This window comes from Bos taurus, chromosome 10 (genome assembly GCF_002263795.3).
Source record: "Bos taurus isolate L1 Dominette 01449 registration number 42190680 breed Hereford chromosome 10, ARS-UCD2.0, whole genome shotgun sequence".
Classification (NCBI taxonomy): Eukaryota; Metazoa; Chordata; class Mammalia; order Artiodactyla; family Bovidae; genus Bos; species Bos taurus.
The window spans coordinates 51,161,712-51,179,947 of record NC_037337.1 but is presented as its reverse complement, the minus strand read 5'-3'; the positions used below and the strand labels follow the sequence as shown (position 1 = coordinate 51,179,947).

At 46.1% G+C, this 18,236-nt stretch overlaps 1 protein-coding gene across 1 annotated transcript in view; it reads right to left on the bottom strand.

Annotated features, from left to right (window-relative positions):
• Window positions 1-1,447: 1,447 nt before the first annotated feature.
• MYO1E (myosin IE) overlaps window positions 1,448-18,236 on the bottom strand; it is a 220,772-nt gene continuing 203,983 nt past the window's right edge. Inside the window, exons 27-28 of the mRNA XM_002690853.7 lie at window positions 6,844-7,013; window positions 1,448-2,487 (exon numbers count right to left, since the gene is read on the bottom strand). Coding sequence (XP_002690899.2) covers window positions 2,411-2,487; window positions 6,844-7,013 — 247 coding nt within the window. The 3' untranslated portion in view covers window positions 1,448-2,410. The remainder of the gene's footprint in view (window positions 2,488-6,843; window positions 7,014-18,236) is intronic.

The following is an 18,236-nucleotide window of genomic DNA, read 5'->3' as shown; positions in this document are numbered from 1 at the left end:
CCATGTTCTCCCTGGTTAACTGATTCCTGGACTAGCTTCATGTCTGTCTAAACAAAATAGCAGGCCTGGCTGGATCCACAGATGAGAGAAACCCAAGTTTAAGTCTTTACCTAGAAACATCAATGCCGTCACTGATTCAGGCGACACCCGAATTCCTGGAGCCCGGCCCCGGACTTCAGTGTCTGTCACCATGAGCCCTGGGCACAGCCTCGTGTGGGCATTGGGCCTGGGGCTCATGGTGACACCAATGCGATCTGGACGGTCCTCCTCCTAAGGTGGCCTGGCCTTGGGGCTGTGGGGAGTCTGTGATGCTCTTCTGTCTCCTTCCTCCTGCTCTTCAGTGAGTCCAAGTGAGAGAAATTGAAAGCCCCTTGTGAAATACAGAGACTATCAGTGTCAGTAGAACCACCTTTCCTTATGTCATCACGTTACGGCTTTCTTTTCCTACGTGGTCACAAAAGGCAACTGAAATATATTTAAAACATTGTTAGCAAATGATATTTGCTCTCTGCTCTTGAAGTAGAACAGAATTATTTGCCCCAAATTCAAGTACATTTTCCCCCTAATATGTAATCCCTGATAATTTTTTTCCCTTGGACTTGGAGACCCCAAAATGACAAAAAGGGATGTGCCATCAAATCCTACTTTCCCAGGAGCTTAAGACTGGCTGTGGCAACCAGGAGGAGAGGTTGCGACCATTCCTTTGTCAGTGGACGCGACACTGTTTCCAACTTCTCTCCGCTGTTGCAGTGAACAGTCTCAGGGTGCTGCTGCTGCTGCTAAGTCGCTTCAGTCGTGTCTGACTCTCTGCGACGCCATAGACGGCAGCCCACCAGGCTCCCCCATCCCTGGGATTCTCCAGGCAAGAACACTGGAGTGGGTTGCCATTTCCTTCTCCAGTGCATGAAAGTGAAAAATAAAGTGAAGTCGCTCAGTCGTGTCCTACTCCTAGCAACCCCATGGACTGCAGCCCACCAGGCCCCTCCGTCCACGGGATTTTCCAGGCAAGAGTACTGGAGTGGGTTGCCATTGCCTTCTCCGCTCGGGGTGCTAGCACTGCCTTAATTAAGTACCACAGACCAGGTGGCTTCCCAGCAGAAACCTCCTGCCTCACCATTGTGGAGGCTGCAAGCCCATGATGCAGGTGTTGGCAGGTCTGGTCTCCTCTGGGGACTCCGAGGCTCTGTTCCAGGCCCTCTCCCTTGGCTTGTAGGTGGCTGACTCTTTGCTCATCTTCTCCCTCTCTCTGTGTTGATCTGTGTCTAAATCTCCTCTTTTTATCAGGATGGTAGTTTTATTGGATTAGGGGCCCTGCTGATGACCCCATTTTAACTCAGTCACCTCTGTAAAGACCCGATTTCCAAGTAAGGTGCTGGCGTTTAGGCCCTGAACATACCTTCTCTTGTGGGGGTGGACACAACCCAGACACAGGTCATGAAAGAGCAAGGTGGTTCACTGATTCCTTTATTTTGGAGCTCAGGGGAGGAGACACGGAGTGGGGGGGGCAGAGAACTCCCAACAGGCAAGGGCTGGGAAGGGTGTGCAGGGACTGAGGAAGCAGTAACACTGATGGTTCTATAGTCAGAAAGGAGTAGTGCACATCTGTAAGTACCTGGTGTGAGTCTTGTCATAAAACCTATCTTAAGAATAAGTACAGTGGGATACTACTTGGTACATTCATACATGTTTCTACCATCTTGAGATTTTTATATATACAGTATATGATCTGTTTTTGTTTTTTTTTTATAAATGTACAGCTTGAAAAAAAAAAAGATTCTTCTCATAATAGGTACAGCATTAAACACAAAAACCAACATGGGCCAGCCACATACCAACTGAAGACCCAGAGAGAGCCTGCCTGGCAAAATCAGCAGCACCCATGTTCCTGTGGGCTCAGCGGGCCCTTGGCATCTGCATGGGAAGTGCCTGCTCCCGCCAAGCCCCCCTCCCTCCCCCACCCCGCCCCCTGCGCCTGCAGAGCAGGTCCCCTCTGAGGGCAGGTGGCAGGAATGCGCATGTCAGGTAATGAGGAGAGGGATGAGAGAGATGTGCTTCAACTAAAGGCACTTGTCAGCGGCCACCATGGCCGTTCCCCTGGGCCTGGTAAGCGCGCAGGTGCTGTTTCGAGAGAGCTGGCAAGGTCTGCGTGGACCTCGCTGGTCCTCTCACCAGGTTTAAATAGAATAAATAAATCTTAGTGGGTGCTTGTTTTGCCCTCCTGGGATCCTGTGGAGTGACACTCCCTGTCTCCAACCCAGCTCTGTGAAGTCCTCCACGGGCAGGGGGCTTGAGGGGCTCCAGGCCTCGCAGAAGCAGCTGCTTGCGATGGATCGGGAGGAGGGCCCCCACACGTCCCCTCCCACGTGTGCCTGAAGCTCCTTCCTCCCTAGCGTCGGAGTCTCCGTGCGCCTCAGATCTTGGTCACGTAGTTGTTGGGGAACAGGCCCTGTTTGCCACGCAGTCGCCCCGTCCACCAGCCAGAAGGATCTGTGGGGACACAGAGATCGTGAAGGTGAGTTGGGGCCTCTGCTCCCATAGATGCACCCACAGGCAGAGGAGACTAGGCCCCATCCATGTTCTTTTAATGAAAATCAGACGTGCAGATGTGCCTCACAGGCCCCCTTCCAGAAGAACCCACTGCCCAGTTGTGAGGTTTCCCTGCCCATCTCTAGTGGTTGGCCCTGTGGGATCTTCCTGCCTGTGAGACGGGCCAGCTGCTGGGCTGGCAGACTGTGAGGATGGCTTGTGGTCTGATGACTAATCCTGCGTCCCCCCCCCTTTTCTTTCCCGACTCACCTTTCACACACCTTAGTCCACCTCACCATCTTTCTGGGAGAACTGATCTGTACCACTTCACCATCCTTACTTCCCAGCTTAATCCCAGTCCCTCACCAGTAATAAGTATTTGATATATATTCTTCTAGACCTTTTTCTGTGATTATAAACACACATTCATTTTAGATAGGTCATTCTAGATCTTACTCTTCTGCATCTTGCTTTTCAGTACTCAATCATCTTTCCATGACTGCATCTCATTTTTTAAACAGCTGCATCGTAAACCAAAATTTGCATAGCCATTCTCTTATTTTTTGCTGTTAATGTAATAAATGTCCATACATATATCTTTATGCCCATGTGCAAGTAGATCTATAGGATAGATTCTTGGAACAAAGAATATGGACCTTCTATTATCCTTTAAGAAAATTTAGTTTACTTTTTGTGATAGATTGTCCTTTTGTACTTTTGAAAGTGCACGTGGAAGTATTAACAGTGAATCCAGCCACCTAGATCCCTTCTTGGAGGGCAAGCAGTATTACCTATTTCTTGCACTTTCTTCCAGAGATAGTTCATGTCTATAAAGGCAAGTATTTATTAAAAAAAAAACAAACGGCCTTTTGTATACAAATGATAGTGAAAGTGTTAGTCGCTCATTCGTGTCCGACTGTTTGCGACCCCATGGACTGTAGCCTGCCAGGCTCTTCTGCCCATGGGATTCTCTAGGCAAGAATACTGGAGTGGGTTGCCATTCCCTTCCCCAGGGGATCTTCCCAACCCAGGGGTTAAACCCAGGTCTCCTCCAGTACAGGCAGCTCCTTTACCGTCTGGGCCAGCAGCACTGCCTATTGCACTTTCTTCCAGAGATATAGTTCACGTCTACAAAGGCAAGTATTTGTTAAAAAGCCAACAACCTTTTGTATATAAACGATAGCATACTGTTGTGTTCTATAGTTTAACCTTAGTAGTACAGACTAAAGATCATTTCACATCTGTGTATAAAGAGCTTCTGTATTCTATAGATATGCCCACTGTTCATATCACTTGCTTAATTTTATTTCATGTTGGCCTCTTGTTGATTAGTTTTTTATATACTAGTGAATCTGTCACATGAGTTACAAATGTCCTTCTTCCCACTTTTATTAACTCTGACATAGTATTTGAGCAATTGAATCAAATGATTATTTTACAGTCTTAGTTTTCTATTACTTTTAGAAATCCTTTCCCACACTGACACTATTAAGAAAAGAAAACTCTCCTATACTTACATCAAGGACTTCTGTATTTCTTTTATGCATGTAAGTATTAATTTATTTGTAACTGACCTTGGGGGACGGGGTTAATATATAAATCCAAAGTAACAATTTTGATAAATACTGTTAAATTTCCTTCCCCAAAGCCTATTTCAGCAGTAAATAGTGAAAGAAGGTACCTATTTCCCTGACTAAACACAGACATTACACTCCATACTTTATTTGCAGTGACAAAATCCAGAAAGTTCTAAAAATTGAAAGTTTTCTATAACCCATCTGATGGCCAAACTTGACCTGAACTGACATGGGCTTGTTTATGATGTCTTTGAGCATGAAGGCTCTTAGTTTCCACAGCAGAAACTGGCTGATCTAAGCTGTTGCCCTGGGAACTTGAAGGGGTGTTATATACCACATGATGTGTATATATATTACATGATGTTTATATATACTCCATTATTAACTTTACAAAAGCTCTGATCTCTGAACCTCAGTTTACTCAAAGGATTTGGATAAGGGAATGTGGTGGATTCTCTCACATTTTAGTCTTTGCTGACATCACAGGAGGCTCTGCCGTGCACTGATTGCCCTGATAGCCTTTGTCCACTCTGGGGCTTCACTGTTTCATAGAGGAGTTATTTATATACATAAAACATTTTTTTTTTCCTAGTCTATTTTCTATCATTTAACTTTCCCAGTACTATTCACCACGTAGGTTTCAATGCAGCCTTTTTATGAGGTTAAATCCTATATGGTTTTTGAGTTTGACATCTTCCATAGGAAGATTTTTCTCACCCAAAGATTAATATTCTAGGTTTCCTTCTAAGACTTATAGTTTAGTCATACATTTTCAGATCTTTAATTCATCTGGTATTTATTTTGTATATGAAGCATACAGCAAACTTTCTTTTCAAAATGGAAAGTGACTCTATCCTTTCCCCTGATTTCAAGTGCCACATTTATCATCTATTAAATACCTATACACACAGGGGTCTGTTTCTGGATGCTGTTCTATCCCTTGTATCCATATGTCAATTCCTGCACTCACACCACACTGTTTAAAGTAAAGCAATACTTTATAGCGTGTTTTGATAACTTTTAGGACTCTATATTTTACACAAATATATAATTGTTTTAATTATACCCATGTGTTATTTCTTACGGAGAAGGCAATGGCACCCCACTCCAGTATTCTTGCCTGGAGAATCCCAGAGACGGGGGAGCCTGGTGGGCTGCCGTCTATGGGGTCGCACAGAGTCGGACACGACTGAAGCGACTTAGCAGCGGCAGTAGCAGCAGTGTTATTTCTAGAAAACTTTGAAAATATTGAGAAATGAAAAGAAAGTAATACTGAAAAGAAGTTCAACTCTTAAGGGAACACTATAACATTTTCTACTTTTGAAAACATTAAAAAATTTTTTCTATTCCATGTGTTTTATATTTTTAAAAAAATGAGACTAGTTCAGCCTCTAATTTTTCCTTTTCTTCATGAAGATTTTTCCATTTCAATAAATGTACTGTACTTCTGCATCATTAACACAAAAATGTTTGCATCCAAGTTCACTGAGTGGATATGGCAAAGCTTATTTAACTAATCCCTGTCACTGGATATTAGGTTATTTCCCATATTTTTGCTGAACAATGCTGGTGATAAAAACCCTGCTTGTGTTACTAAAAGTTCATTTCAGTACTTACTTTTATTCCAACTTTTTGAAGACTATTAAATGGCTTAAAATATTAACACCTGTAGAAAACCAGGTGGTTAAAAGGAGATTAAAAATAGCACCCAGAGGCTGCTTAGAAGGACTTTGGTCTGGGGACCTAGAGTTCTCCTGGGAGTGAGAATTGGCCACCTCTTCCGGAAAGCGGCCCCTGCCGGGGAACCACCGTCCACTCAGATTGTCGTTGCTCTGCCCCTACACCTTGGATGGCTCTGCTCTGTCTTGACAACTTAAGCCTGGCACCCAGGGCTTCCGTGACAAGGCCACTCTGGCTTCATTTCATCTCCTTGGGGGTTCCTCACCGGGGTCAAGTGTCAGCTCATTTTCCTAAAATGGCCTGCTCTTTCTAGCCTCCAAGGCTCCTCTCTCTGTGACCCACCCCCCACCCCGCCCTCATCACAGATGTCATTCCCATCAGGGTGCTTTTTCTAACATCCTAAGTCAGGAGTGATCTTTGTTTTTCATGCTTCCATAAGCAGTAATGTTTGTGCTAACATATCTTCTCTACCAAATTAATAAAGTATTCAGCTGCGCCCACAGACCAGACCATTTTTATAGTGGATGTAATAGGTTGTCTCCCTGGATTCTATTCCATCTACCTTCAATATGAGAGGCCATGAAATCGGGGTGGGCTAGACCTACCTACCACTTCCCAGGGCAATCCCCACCAGGTCTAGCCCACTTAGGGTACAGCATTTGCTTTGCTACAGCGACTGATTCAGGAATGGGCACATGACCACTTTGATCCAATCAGAGTGAAACCTAGGCTTTCTATCCAGTGGCTAAGAGAAGAAGTTTCAGAAGTAAAATGGATTTTAGACGTGGTTTGATCTGTTGGCCTATAAGTGATGCAGTCTTTTTGCTACCATGAGGAAGAACAGCCAGAGAAGGGAAGAAATACAAAGGAGAGAGCAGAGCTGACAGAAGTATTGAAAAATTAAGCTGGAGTTTAATTCCAGTTCAATCAGCCTGAAGCCTGACCTACCTCTTCAGATTTCAGTTAGAGGAGCCCATAAATTCCATTCACATTTAAACTAGTTTTTATAGCCTTGTGACTGTCTGCTCTTTGAGCCTATCCCAGCCAGCCGTGCACTTACCTTCTTTGATAATATCAATAATGTCATTGGCATTGAAGCTGAGTTCATCCGTGTCCTGAGCATCATAGGCATACAGAGCCTTGCACTGTGGCACCTGAGGCTTGGGCTTGGGCTGGGGCTTGGGTCTGCCCCCCGCTGGGGGAGGCCGGCTGGTTGTCTGTCTCCGGGCCCTGTGGAGAGAGTGGAGGCGGGTGAGGTGGGACCCAAGAGGAAGCAGGAGCACTGTGCGCTGGTTTGGAGCCTGGAGCCAACACTGCTCAAGTTCAAATCTAGCCCCGTCCTTAGAAGGACATGTCAACCTCTAAACTTTCTTGGAGGATAAAACACCCTTCCTGACAAGGTCAGTGCAAAAGCACATAGTTAATTCTGCATAAACATTAGCTGCTGTTGCTGTGTTCCCAGCATAAAAGGAAATATGTAAGACAAGTTTATAAAACATATTTACACATCTAAATGATAATATGACAGCCACGTATGTACTCCCCTCACCCCCAACTGTGAAATCAGAACTCTGCCACGGAAGCCTACAGGTGCCTCCTTTCAACTGCAAGCCCTCCCAGAATGAATCCCTAGCTTGCATTTTATATTAATAATTCTGCTTTGCTTTGTAGTTTTACCATGCACATAAGTATCCCTAAACAATAGGCACAGTTTACCTGTTTAACTGTGTAAAATCACATGCTGCTATAACTTGCTCCATTTTCCACCCCCGGCCACAGTGCACAGCTTGCAGGATCTTAGTTCCCTGACCAGAGACTGAATCCAGGCCACGGCAGTGAAAGCACCAAGTGCTAACCACTGGGCCACCAGGGAATTCCCGCCCTCGTTCCATTCTTGAGATGAGCACTGTTGGTGCATGTAGTTCTGACTCATTCATTCTCATGGCTTTATATTTACTATTCCATTCCATGAATATGTCACCATTTACTTGTCCAGTCTACTGTTGATGGTCATTTGAGATAATTCCAGTTTCATTACAGAAAAATGCTGCTAGGAATGAATGTTCTTGTTTGTGCAGAAAATTTATCCAAAGTAACGTCTCAACATCAGCACTCCTGACGCTGTGGGTGTCCAGATCCTTTGTTGCGGGGGGTACCCTGTGCCCTGCAGGGGGTTAAACATCCCTCGCCTTTACCCCACAGATGCCAGTGCCACCTCCTCTACCTGGTGATGAGCATCAAAAATGTCTCTGGTGCTCAGGCCCTAATCCAGTTTTAAATGTATTTAAATGTCTTCTAGCTTTAAATGTATTCCTTCTACAAACTATGCTTCCTCCAGTCACCATTCATACCTTGCCTTAAAGGCATGGTCCTAGTTAGTGAGATCTTGAAACATGTCTGGAATAACCCTTTATTAAATATGTTCATCAAAAGCATTTAGAGAATGCATTTAGGAAACAAATAGAGCAAACACCCCCTTGCCCCTTTAAGGACTAACTAAAGTGAAGCCTATGTTCATTTGCTTCTGAAAGAAACTTAAGACTTCTTCTAAGAGGGGCCGGACTGAACTCAACACAGTGGGGCTGGCTGTTAGGTCTGGCCGGGCCTGTTAACACCTGTGGGAGGGCGGAGGAAAAGGGAGGGTACTTCCTGGGGCCTGAGTTCTGGAGAGAAAAAGCACACCCAGTTTTGAGCAGTATTCTGAAGAGGCCAGAGCCTCACTGTCCTCGCTGAGGTCCTGTGACAACAGATGCTACGGGGTGCTGATGAGCAAGTCAGATCATGAGGGGGTGGCCGAGGGTAGGGGGGTACTGGCTGCTAGCTGTCCCCAGCAGGGGTAGTGTTCCTTGAGTGCTTCCTGGGACTCCCTGTGTAGAAGGGAGCAAACGCCAAGGTAACTCAGGCTCCACTCTTCTCACATCAACCCCCATGCCCACCTTCCCACCCCCACAAGGCACTTTTATGGAAGAGGAAAGACATCGTATAGATCGTTAGCATGACATCATTTCCTTCCTAGTCTTGGAAATCCCCATCACCTGCTTGAGAAAGCAGGCTGGCTGGATAAGCAGGTTTTTAATTAAGTAACCTATATATTAGAGATGTGTCAGCATTTGGTTAATAAGAGCCATTAGCCTAGATACCAGAAGTCATCTGACTTCCCAGCAACAAGGAATGGGGGGTGGGGGTGCATTTAGAACACCCTGGGCGGGAGGAAGCCTGCAGTCTGGCACCTCCAGGGAGTGGGGCTGGGAGGGGATGTGCGCTTATGCACACACGTGCACACACACACACTCACCATTCATAGATGGAGAGCTGGCCTCTTTTTTGTCCATGGGGAGAAACCCAGCACCATTAATGCAGGTGGTTGGGGTGTCTGGAGCCCAAGAGTACTGGGACTTGGGTGCATTCTCTGGGCAGGGGGCCCTCTTAGCATAGAGGCAAAGCTGGGTGACTCTCTGAAAAGAAGGGCCAGCCTGCCTGCAGCCTTCCCAGGAGTCTCCCTCCTTGCTCCTCTGCCCACCTGCCCCCAGCTTTGGCTGAGGTCACCCAGCTCCTCCCCTTCATGCCACTCCTGCCCGTTGCTTTCTTTCAAGGCTCCCTGAACATCAGCTCAGTGTGTTATCAGTTTACCTCACTCTTCACTGATCCTTCTAACAGCTTCCTCCTGCCCTTGGCTTACGAAGTCCCTGCCAGGTGCGGCCCCACTTGCTCCAAGCCTCTCATCCCGCTGCAGGCCACACTGGCATCTTCCTACCTCTCTCCATGCAGTCCGGGCCCTGGCTGGGTTTAGGACCCCTGTCCACATACTCCTAGTCTACATCCTATTTGCTGGTGACAAATATACTTTCCCCCCTAAGATCAGGAACAAAACAAGAGATGTCAGCTCATTGATACGCACTGGAGGCTCTACAGCCAGGGCAATTAGTCAAGAAAAATGAAAGGCATACAGATTGGGAAAGAAGTGGAAAATACCTCTATTTGCAGATGAGATGAGCTTACACATAGAAGAGCCCAAGGAATATGCTAAAAAAAAATACCACTAGAATAAAAAGATTCAGAAAGACTATAGAACACAAGATCAATATACAAAATTCAGCTATATTTCTATGAACTAGCAATGAGCAATCTAGAAAAGGAACTGAGAAGACAATTCCAGTTACAATACACAAAGAGAATATTACTTAGGAGTAAATTTAACAAAAGAAGGACGATTCTATTTACATGAAATGTCCAGAAAAAACTATCCTGACAGTAGATTAGTGGTTGCGGAGGGCCAGAGGAGGGAGGGATGACTGCTTAAGGAGAAGGTTTCCCTCTGGGATAACCCAAATCTTCCCAAATTAGATTATGATGATGGTTGCATACCCCTGACTATACTAAAAGCTGGTAAACTGTATTTTGAATGGGTTGATGTTATGGTATGTAAATTATATCTTAAGAAAGCTGACTCAAAAATTAAAAAAGTAAGGGGCTTCCCTGGTGGTCCAGTGGTTAAGAATCTGCCTTGCAATGCAGGGGACACGGGTTTGACTCCTGTTCGGAGAAGATCCCACATGCCACTGGGCAGCTAAGCCAGAGTGCCACAACTACTGAGCCTGTGCTCTGGAGTCCGCTCCATAATTACTGAAGCCCTCATGCCCTTGAGCCGGTGCTGCACAACAAGTGAAGCCAGTGCGACTAGAAGCCTGCGCACGGCAACTAGAGAGTAGCCCCTGCTCGCTGCCACTAGAGAAAGCCCGCACAGCAACGAAGACCCAGCACAGCCATACATAAACACTTCTTTAAAAGATACTTGCATAAAAAATATTTTTAAAATAAGTAAATTGCATGGGCCCCCCTGGGCTCTGCAGTGTACTCCTGATACCCAGAGTTAGCTCAGCCAGCTTGTGTACAAGCAGCTGCTGAGTGTCCCACCCAGGAACTGGGACACAGTGGAGGAGGGGATGGAGGACCATTTAAACACCTGTGTGAACACAGCCTCTGTGTGGTCTTTGATTCCAAGCCATCAGAGCCTACTTCCTCAGCATAAGTCAAAGTAAAACCTCAGGGATTACTGGGGCTTTGGGTTCTTGTGTACAGTAGACATTGGCTTGATTGTCCCAGGCCCTGGACGACGGCTACCATGCAGTGTAAGGTCATCTGGTGTGTATCTCTTGGCTGAATGAGGCTCACAGTGCTCCACAGTTGGGAGGGGGAGATTCCAGGTAGCTCTGAAATGGGGGACTGTTTGCTGGGGAGCAGCAGTATCAACGAGGTGGGCTGTGTTTGATGGGGAAAGGACATCGGGGCGGAGAAGAGCTCAGCATTCTGCATCAGGAAAGGGGCTGTTTAGGCAATCCCAAGGTCACCACTGTCTAGCACTTTCCTGTTTATATGTCCTCTGTAACCAGGAGAGGGGACAGCTATCCAGTCGGGCAGCACTTTTGCCAAGTGAGCCCTCCTCCTCTCCGGTCACTTTTGTCTTATTCTCATATCTAAGCATGTCCTCGCTCTTCTTGTGAGTGTCAACAGAGGGGGTGTGGTCTGGGAACCCCTGCCTGGAGCTCTGGGCAAGATACCGTGCTGGGCATTTTCAAATGTTGCTTCATTTAGCGTCACAACACTCCCACGAGATCACTGACGTGGGTTCCTGGAATTTCCTGCTGGCTTCATCAGTGAATGGCATGATAGATATGCAGCAGGCTCCCAGAACTCCAGCCACACTGATTTTTCTGGCCCCATGCTCCCCAGCCCACACAGAGCACTGCTAATTCCTGCTCAGCCTTTGGATCTTGTTTCAGCCCCTGCAGCACCCTCTGGTAGCCTGTGCCTGCTCTGAGCAGGGGGTGGTGCACTAGGGACGGGGGCCTGGGCTACCTGTCTCCCTAGCAGGACAGCAAAGTCCATGTAGGTGGCTGTTCTCACCACGGTGATCCCTGGACCTGGTGTCAGGCCCGGGAGGACTGTGTGGCCTCAATCTGCACGTCCTGCAGGAGCAGTATTAGGGACTGTGGCTTGAATTGGAGTCAGTGCACTAGGTTTGAGGCCCAGTTCCGACACTGGCTGGCACATGACTTGGATCCATTGCTTCACATCGTTAGGGATCTATCTTCATGGGTTAAAAAGAGGGAATCTGGCAATGGCCCAGGCCCTTTTCCTAATTCTAAGACGGCTTTCCAGAGTGCTTTTAAGATCTCTACTGTCAGACCTACTACGGAACACAGGACACCTGCCCCGATGGGGTGATCCCTGGCTCTTTACTCACTGCAGTGCGGACCTGGAAACCATCACACACATCAGTCAGAACAGCCATTTTCCTGGCTTGGTTGGACAGACTCAGCCTTCAACTCAGACTATCTCCTTCCACCACTAGGTGGCGATCCTGTGCAGTCAATAACGAGGAGATGACAGCTCCTTTCTACCGGCTACCAGAAATTAAGGACACCTCTCACAGTCATGAAAAAGGGACTCAGACTTTCTTACCTAGCAAACAAGACCCTCGTGCCCAGGGTGCAGGAACTGGCCTCAACCCAGCCTGTGAGAGCAGGCTGTCACACTTTCAGAAATTTTGTGGGTCAGTTGTTAAAGCATCGTTAAAGATGAAATCTGTGGTGTTGGAGAAGACTTGAAAGTCCCTTGGACAGCAAGGAGATCAAACCAGTCAGTCCTAAAGGAAATCAACCCTGAATATTCACTGGAAGGACTGATGCTGAAACTCCAATACTTTGGCCACCTGATTCGGAGAGCCGACTCATTGGAAAAGACCCTAATGCTGGGAATAATTGAGGGCATGAGGAGGAAGGGGGCGAAAGAGGATGAGATGGCTGGACTCAATGGACATGAGTTTGAGCAAACTCCAGGAGACAGTGAAGGACATGGGGTTGCAAAGAGTCGGACATGACTGAGTGACTGAACAACAAAGATGAAATAAAAATACATCTAACCAAGTAAGTTAAAAGCAAAGGCAACAAATACTCATCATTTGACCCTCCCTAATTATTTTACCACATTTTACATCTATCCATGCTATTAATGTCTGCTGCCTACATGACGGTGGGAAATTGCATCTCCTCCCAGCTCTGGGACCAGTGGGGGAGTCACCGTGGTAGCTTGAAATCGGCCACATAGAGAGCGGAAACTAACATATGTTACGGCTCTGCCTGTCTAGTCTTTCAGAGCATACCACTGTCCCTCATAATAACTCACTTTTACTCGTCTGAAAGCACTTAGACTAGTTTTATTTTACAATGGATATGCAGGATTTTATGGGGCTTCCCTGCTGGCTCAGTGGTAAAGGATCTGCCTGCCAATGCAGGAGACCCAAGAGAAGCAGGTTCAATCCCTGGGTTGGGAAGATTCCCTGGAGAAGGAAATGGCAACCCACTCCAGTATTCTTACATGGAGAATCCTATGGACAGAGGAGCCTGGCGGGCTACAGTCCACAGGGTCTCAAAGAGTTGGACACAACTGAGTGACGAAACAACAACAACGCAATATTCAGATAGTTTTTGGTAGTGCTCATATTTTGATATTTGTATTCCAATTAAACCTCACATGATTGAAAACTGTGTTACTAAGATAATGGGGGTTGGAGCAAGAATTTCTGAATCAAAACGACAGTTATTTTTCCTATTGCCATTTCAATAATAAAAAGGTTCACCGTGTGCAGATTTGTATGCAGTTATAAAACTCCACACCACGGAGCAAACCCGCTTGTTTCATTACATGTAACTCTGGCACAATGTCAAGTAGCTTTGCTGTTACCATGTGACCCATCATTTCAGTGTAATGTGTAGAGTCGGCACTTCACACCCAGGAGTTCTGCGTTCCAGATGCAGATACAATCAACTGCAGGTTGAAAATATTTGGAAATAAAATTCCAGAAAGTTCTGAAAAGCAAAACTTGAATTTGCTGGGCAGGGCAACTATTTACATAACATTTACATTGTATTCAATATTACAGGCCCCCCAGAGATGATTTAAAGTACACAGGAGAATGTGCATAGGTTATATGCAAATACCATGTGCAGGCTCAGTCACTCAGTCATGTCCAACTTTCTGCAATCCCCTGGACTGTAGACCGCCAGGCTCCTCTGTCCATGGAATTTTCCAGGCGAGACTACCAGAGTGGGTTGCCATTTCCTACTCCAAGGGATCTTCCTGATCCAGGGATAAAATCTGTGTCTCCTGAGTCTCCTGCATTGGCAGGTGGATTCTTTACTACTAAGCCACCTGGGAAGTTATAGTAAGTATATTTCTTATGGACCACAGATAATTGAACAAGGAGATGTAGGCAGCCTGTCAGGCTCCTCTGTCCATGAGATTTTCCAGGCAAGAATACTGGAGTGGGTGGCCATTTCCTTCCCCAGGGCATCTTCCTGACCCAGGGATCAAACCCGCATCTCCTGCGTTGCAGGCAGATTCTTTACCACTGAGCCACCAGGGAAGCCTTTGCAAATACCATGCCATATTATATAAGTGACTTCAGTATGCATGGATTTTTATATCTGGTGTGTGTGTGTGTGTGTGTGTGAGGGAACTAATCTCTGGTGGATACCAAGGGACTGTACACATTTACACTTTACTGTGCTTATCCTTCATTAAAAAAACCAACACATGAAGAAACTTGTTCACAGCACCTTGCTTTTACATCAGGTCTTTTTCTGAGTAGGGTGTTAGACATCTAAAGCAGTCACAGCATAACCCACACCACAAAGTTTCCTGAGTAATGAGGCACATCACACCCAGTTGGCTTTGTGAAAACCTGCCTGTTTCAGTGCCTGGGGAGGCCAAGAGGTGCTATGCCCTGAGACACCGGATGCTGATGGACCAATGAGCCCTTACAGACAGCTGTCCAACCTCACAAGGGGCCAGAAGCCCACAAGAGCACACAACACCAAGTGACATCAATGACGCAGAGACAGGGACGGTTCACACTCTTCATGGGATGTGAGTTGTTACGGTGATTGGAGCAAAGGAGGGTTAACTCGAAAAAGACTGTAGAACAGCATAGCACAAGAAGGAATTTTGGATTTTATTTCCATTATTGAAACGCAGCTAGTATCTACTACAGTATAACCTCTCAGCTTTGTTCTGCTTGTGGTCTGAGACCAGAGAGCAGCAGGGCTTTACATGTGCGATGGTCAGAGAAGGGGGAGTGAGAGAGGTTGTCTCCCTGACTAGTCCCCTTGTCTTGGCTTCCCTAGGTTGCCCCATCACCCGCCCCCCCATCCCCATTAAAGACAGCAATTCCTGAAGCTTAGCCCCTCCGTAGTCTAGAGCTCTATGCAGGCCAGAGGTTTGAGTTCTTGTGGATAAAGCCACTGGGCCAGGGGACACCCACTTTTCAATCTTGGTATAATATTAATATTTCTCTGTAAGACCAAATCACATGAATAACAGTCATAAAATAAACATAAACAGGACTTTCCTGGTGGTCCAGTGGTTAAGATCCACCTGCCAATGCAGGGGACACAGGCTCAATCCCTGGTCCAGGAAGATGCTACATGTCTTGGGGCTTCTAAGCCTGTGTGCCGCCACAACTACTGAGTTCACGCACCCTAGAGCCTGTGTTCTGCAGCAAAAGAAACCACCGCAATGAGAAGCCAGTGCACCGCAGCTGGAAAGCATCCCCCCCTTACCGCAACCAGAGAAAGCCTGCACGCAGCAACGAAGACCCAGTGGAGCCAAAAAAAATACAAATAAACTTCCAAGTGGCATTGTGCTTTTTGCTTTACAGAGCCCTTATTTAATCTTCACAAAACCATGAATGGGCTTTAAATTTCTATTAACTGGCTCTATGAGCCATGGATGGAGGAGCCTGGTGGGCTGTAGTCCATGGGGTCTCGAAGAGTCGGACATGACTGAGTGACTTCACTTTCACTTTTCACTTTTCACTTTCATGCATTGGAGAAGGAAATGGCAACCCACTCCAGTGTTCTTGCCTGGAGAATCCCAGGGACGAGGGAGCCTGGTGGGCTGCCGCACAGAGTTGGACACGACTGAAGTGACTTAGCAGCAGCAGCAGCATGATACAGGTGAGGACACCAAGGTGTGGGAAGATTAAGTGATACACATGAGGTTGTCAGCTGGTGATTAGTGAGACAATCCGTGAGCCCAGCAGGTGGCACACAGAAGGTACTGGTTCAGTCAATAGTCAACAAGTGACCCGGGACTCACACCCAGCCTTGGCCACTGTGAACCTGGCTTCCCTGCAAATGGCCAGGCCACATTCCGTGAACTTCCCTGCAGCCCCCATACCTCCGGGGCACCCGGCTGTGCCTATGTCACTGTGCGAGTGAGAGCTGGGATTAAGCTTTCAAGTATCACGTCTTTGTTCTGCAGATGTGAAATTTATGTCTTAAAATTCCAAGAAGGAAAATAATGGCATTTTATTTCATTGGCTCTTTAAAATATGCTCTGTTCCAAAAGGTTGAATCTATAAACATTACTGGAAATGTGGGAATGGATGCCAGAAATTCCTAGGCTTCGTGTCTGCCTGGGCCAGGATATGGCTGCTGCTCCTGTAGATTATGGGTTAAGAAATATTGCTATTAGACACTTGTTGGAAATTTTAAGCCCCTTGAAAAATATGACTCCATTAGGAGAATCTTGTCAGGAGACACCCAGGCAGCATTTACATTTTTCGATCGATCTCTCTTTTGTGGCATGGCCAGAAGCCCAACCACTGAGCACTTTCAATATTTTTCTGTTTTTCCAACTTCCAGTTGGATTCATCTCTGGAGTATCTTGAAATTTCCTGAAGTGGTCCTCCCCTGAAATGGACCACAGGATTAAAAAGGCCAACAGAAAAAAAAAAAAAAATTTCCAGTCTGGGTTTTAATGCTTCCAGTAATGAACTGGAGGTGGATTATGTACATCTCAGTTACGGGAGGGAAAATATAAGGCACATTTCATTGGTAAATCAAGTGTTCCTATGAAGCCAGAGCAGAGCCTGGCGAATGAAATGTTTATATGACTCTTGTGTTACCTGTCCTCTTTTCCTGAGAATCAGGACAGATTTTGAACCTGAAACAGACTGTTGAAAAGGTATGCTAAGGGACTATAAGATTATAATTCTTTCTAATCTTAGTTTTCTGGATAATGATTATGATGACAACTACCATGGCATGGCAAGGGTAAAGGATCCACTTGGGGTGGTAATTTAGTGAAGGTTTCATGCTCTCTCCAAAAGCAAATACCCAAAAACCCAGAACCCAACTGATTGAACCCAAAATAACCTGACAAAGACTTTCTTGAATTAACTTGAGGTGCTAATTACACCATTTGATTTTATCCACATTACATGATCCAAAAGAAATGACTGCTTATATTAAATATGTCTATAAAGAAAAGTGCATTGGGGCTTCCCTGGTGGTCCAGGGACTCCATTCTGTTAATGCAGGGGGCCCAGGTTTGATCCCTGTCAGGGAACTAGATCCTACAAGCTGCAATGAAGATTTGAGGATCCCTCTTGCCACAAGCAAGACCCAGTGCAACCAAATAAATAAAATTTTAAAGTGCATTGGGGGTGGGGGAGGGAAAGGAAAGATGAACCTAGGAGTTGAAAGTCCAAGGAGACCTAGAGGTAACCTCCCTTTTATAGGTTGGTAAATCCAAGGGCATCATTTGAGGCAGTGATATAAACAGGAACTTCTGTCTCTGTGGAAAGGAACCAGCTAGGCACCCTACAGTTCCCTGTTTGCTCAACAACCTCCCACGGGAAATGCAACTCATGTTTTCTTGGCAATGAAGAACTGTTAAATGTAGGTAATCACAAGGGCCCTGAAATGCCTGTCTAAGGTCTTTGGCCACATTAGAAATTATTTTAGCTTTGACTTCATGTGTTTTAGAAAATAAATACTAAGCAAAAGCTCAGCTGTTTGATCAGGGTATGACTTAAGGAAGAATCTGCATCACTGCAGATTTAAGTGTACAAAGAGGAGGCTGGCTGAGATGTTATAGCTGTGGGACTCAGTGTGCCTCATGTGAGTTTTATACACAAGTTTTATACAGAGGAAAATCTTACTGTCTAGTAGACGGGAGTGAAGGTTCCCTCCTTCCAGCCTCACAGTCACTGCCAAAATAGCATCAGGTATGCCTGATCTTTAGGCTTAAAGGTGGCAAAGGTGTGACAAGACTTAAATAGGGAACAGCACAGCTGCGGGCTGGAAGGGAGCAGCCTCGGTTAAGACACAGTGTTCCTAAATTGCCTGCATTTTGGCTGACAGATGCTCCCAGCTGGCTGGGGTGCAAGTCTGTAACTTGCAAAGCAGCCTGGAAAGATGGTTTTGCTTGCCAAAACCAAAGCAAGTAGGAAGCTAGCAGACAGAGCTAAGGGATTTGGTGCATTTTGCTGACTGGTTTTAATCCCCTGCCTACTCTGGGAACTCAAACTGGGCCCAAGAAGGCTTGTTTGATTATTTTCGTTTCATCCATCTGAGTAGTGTAGGTCTGGATTATGGAGTAAGAATC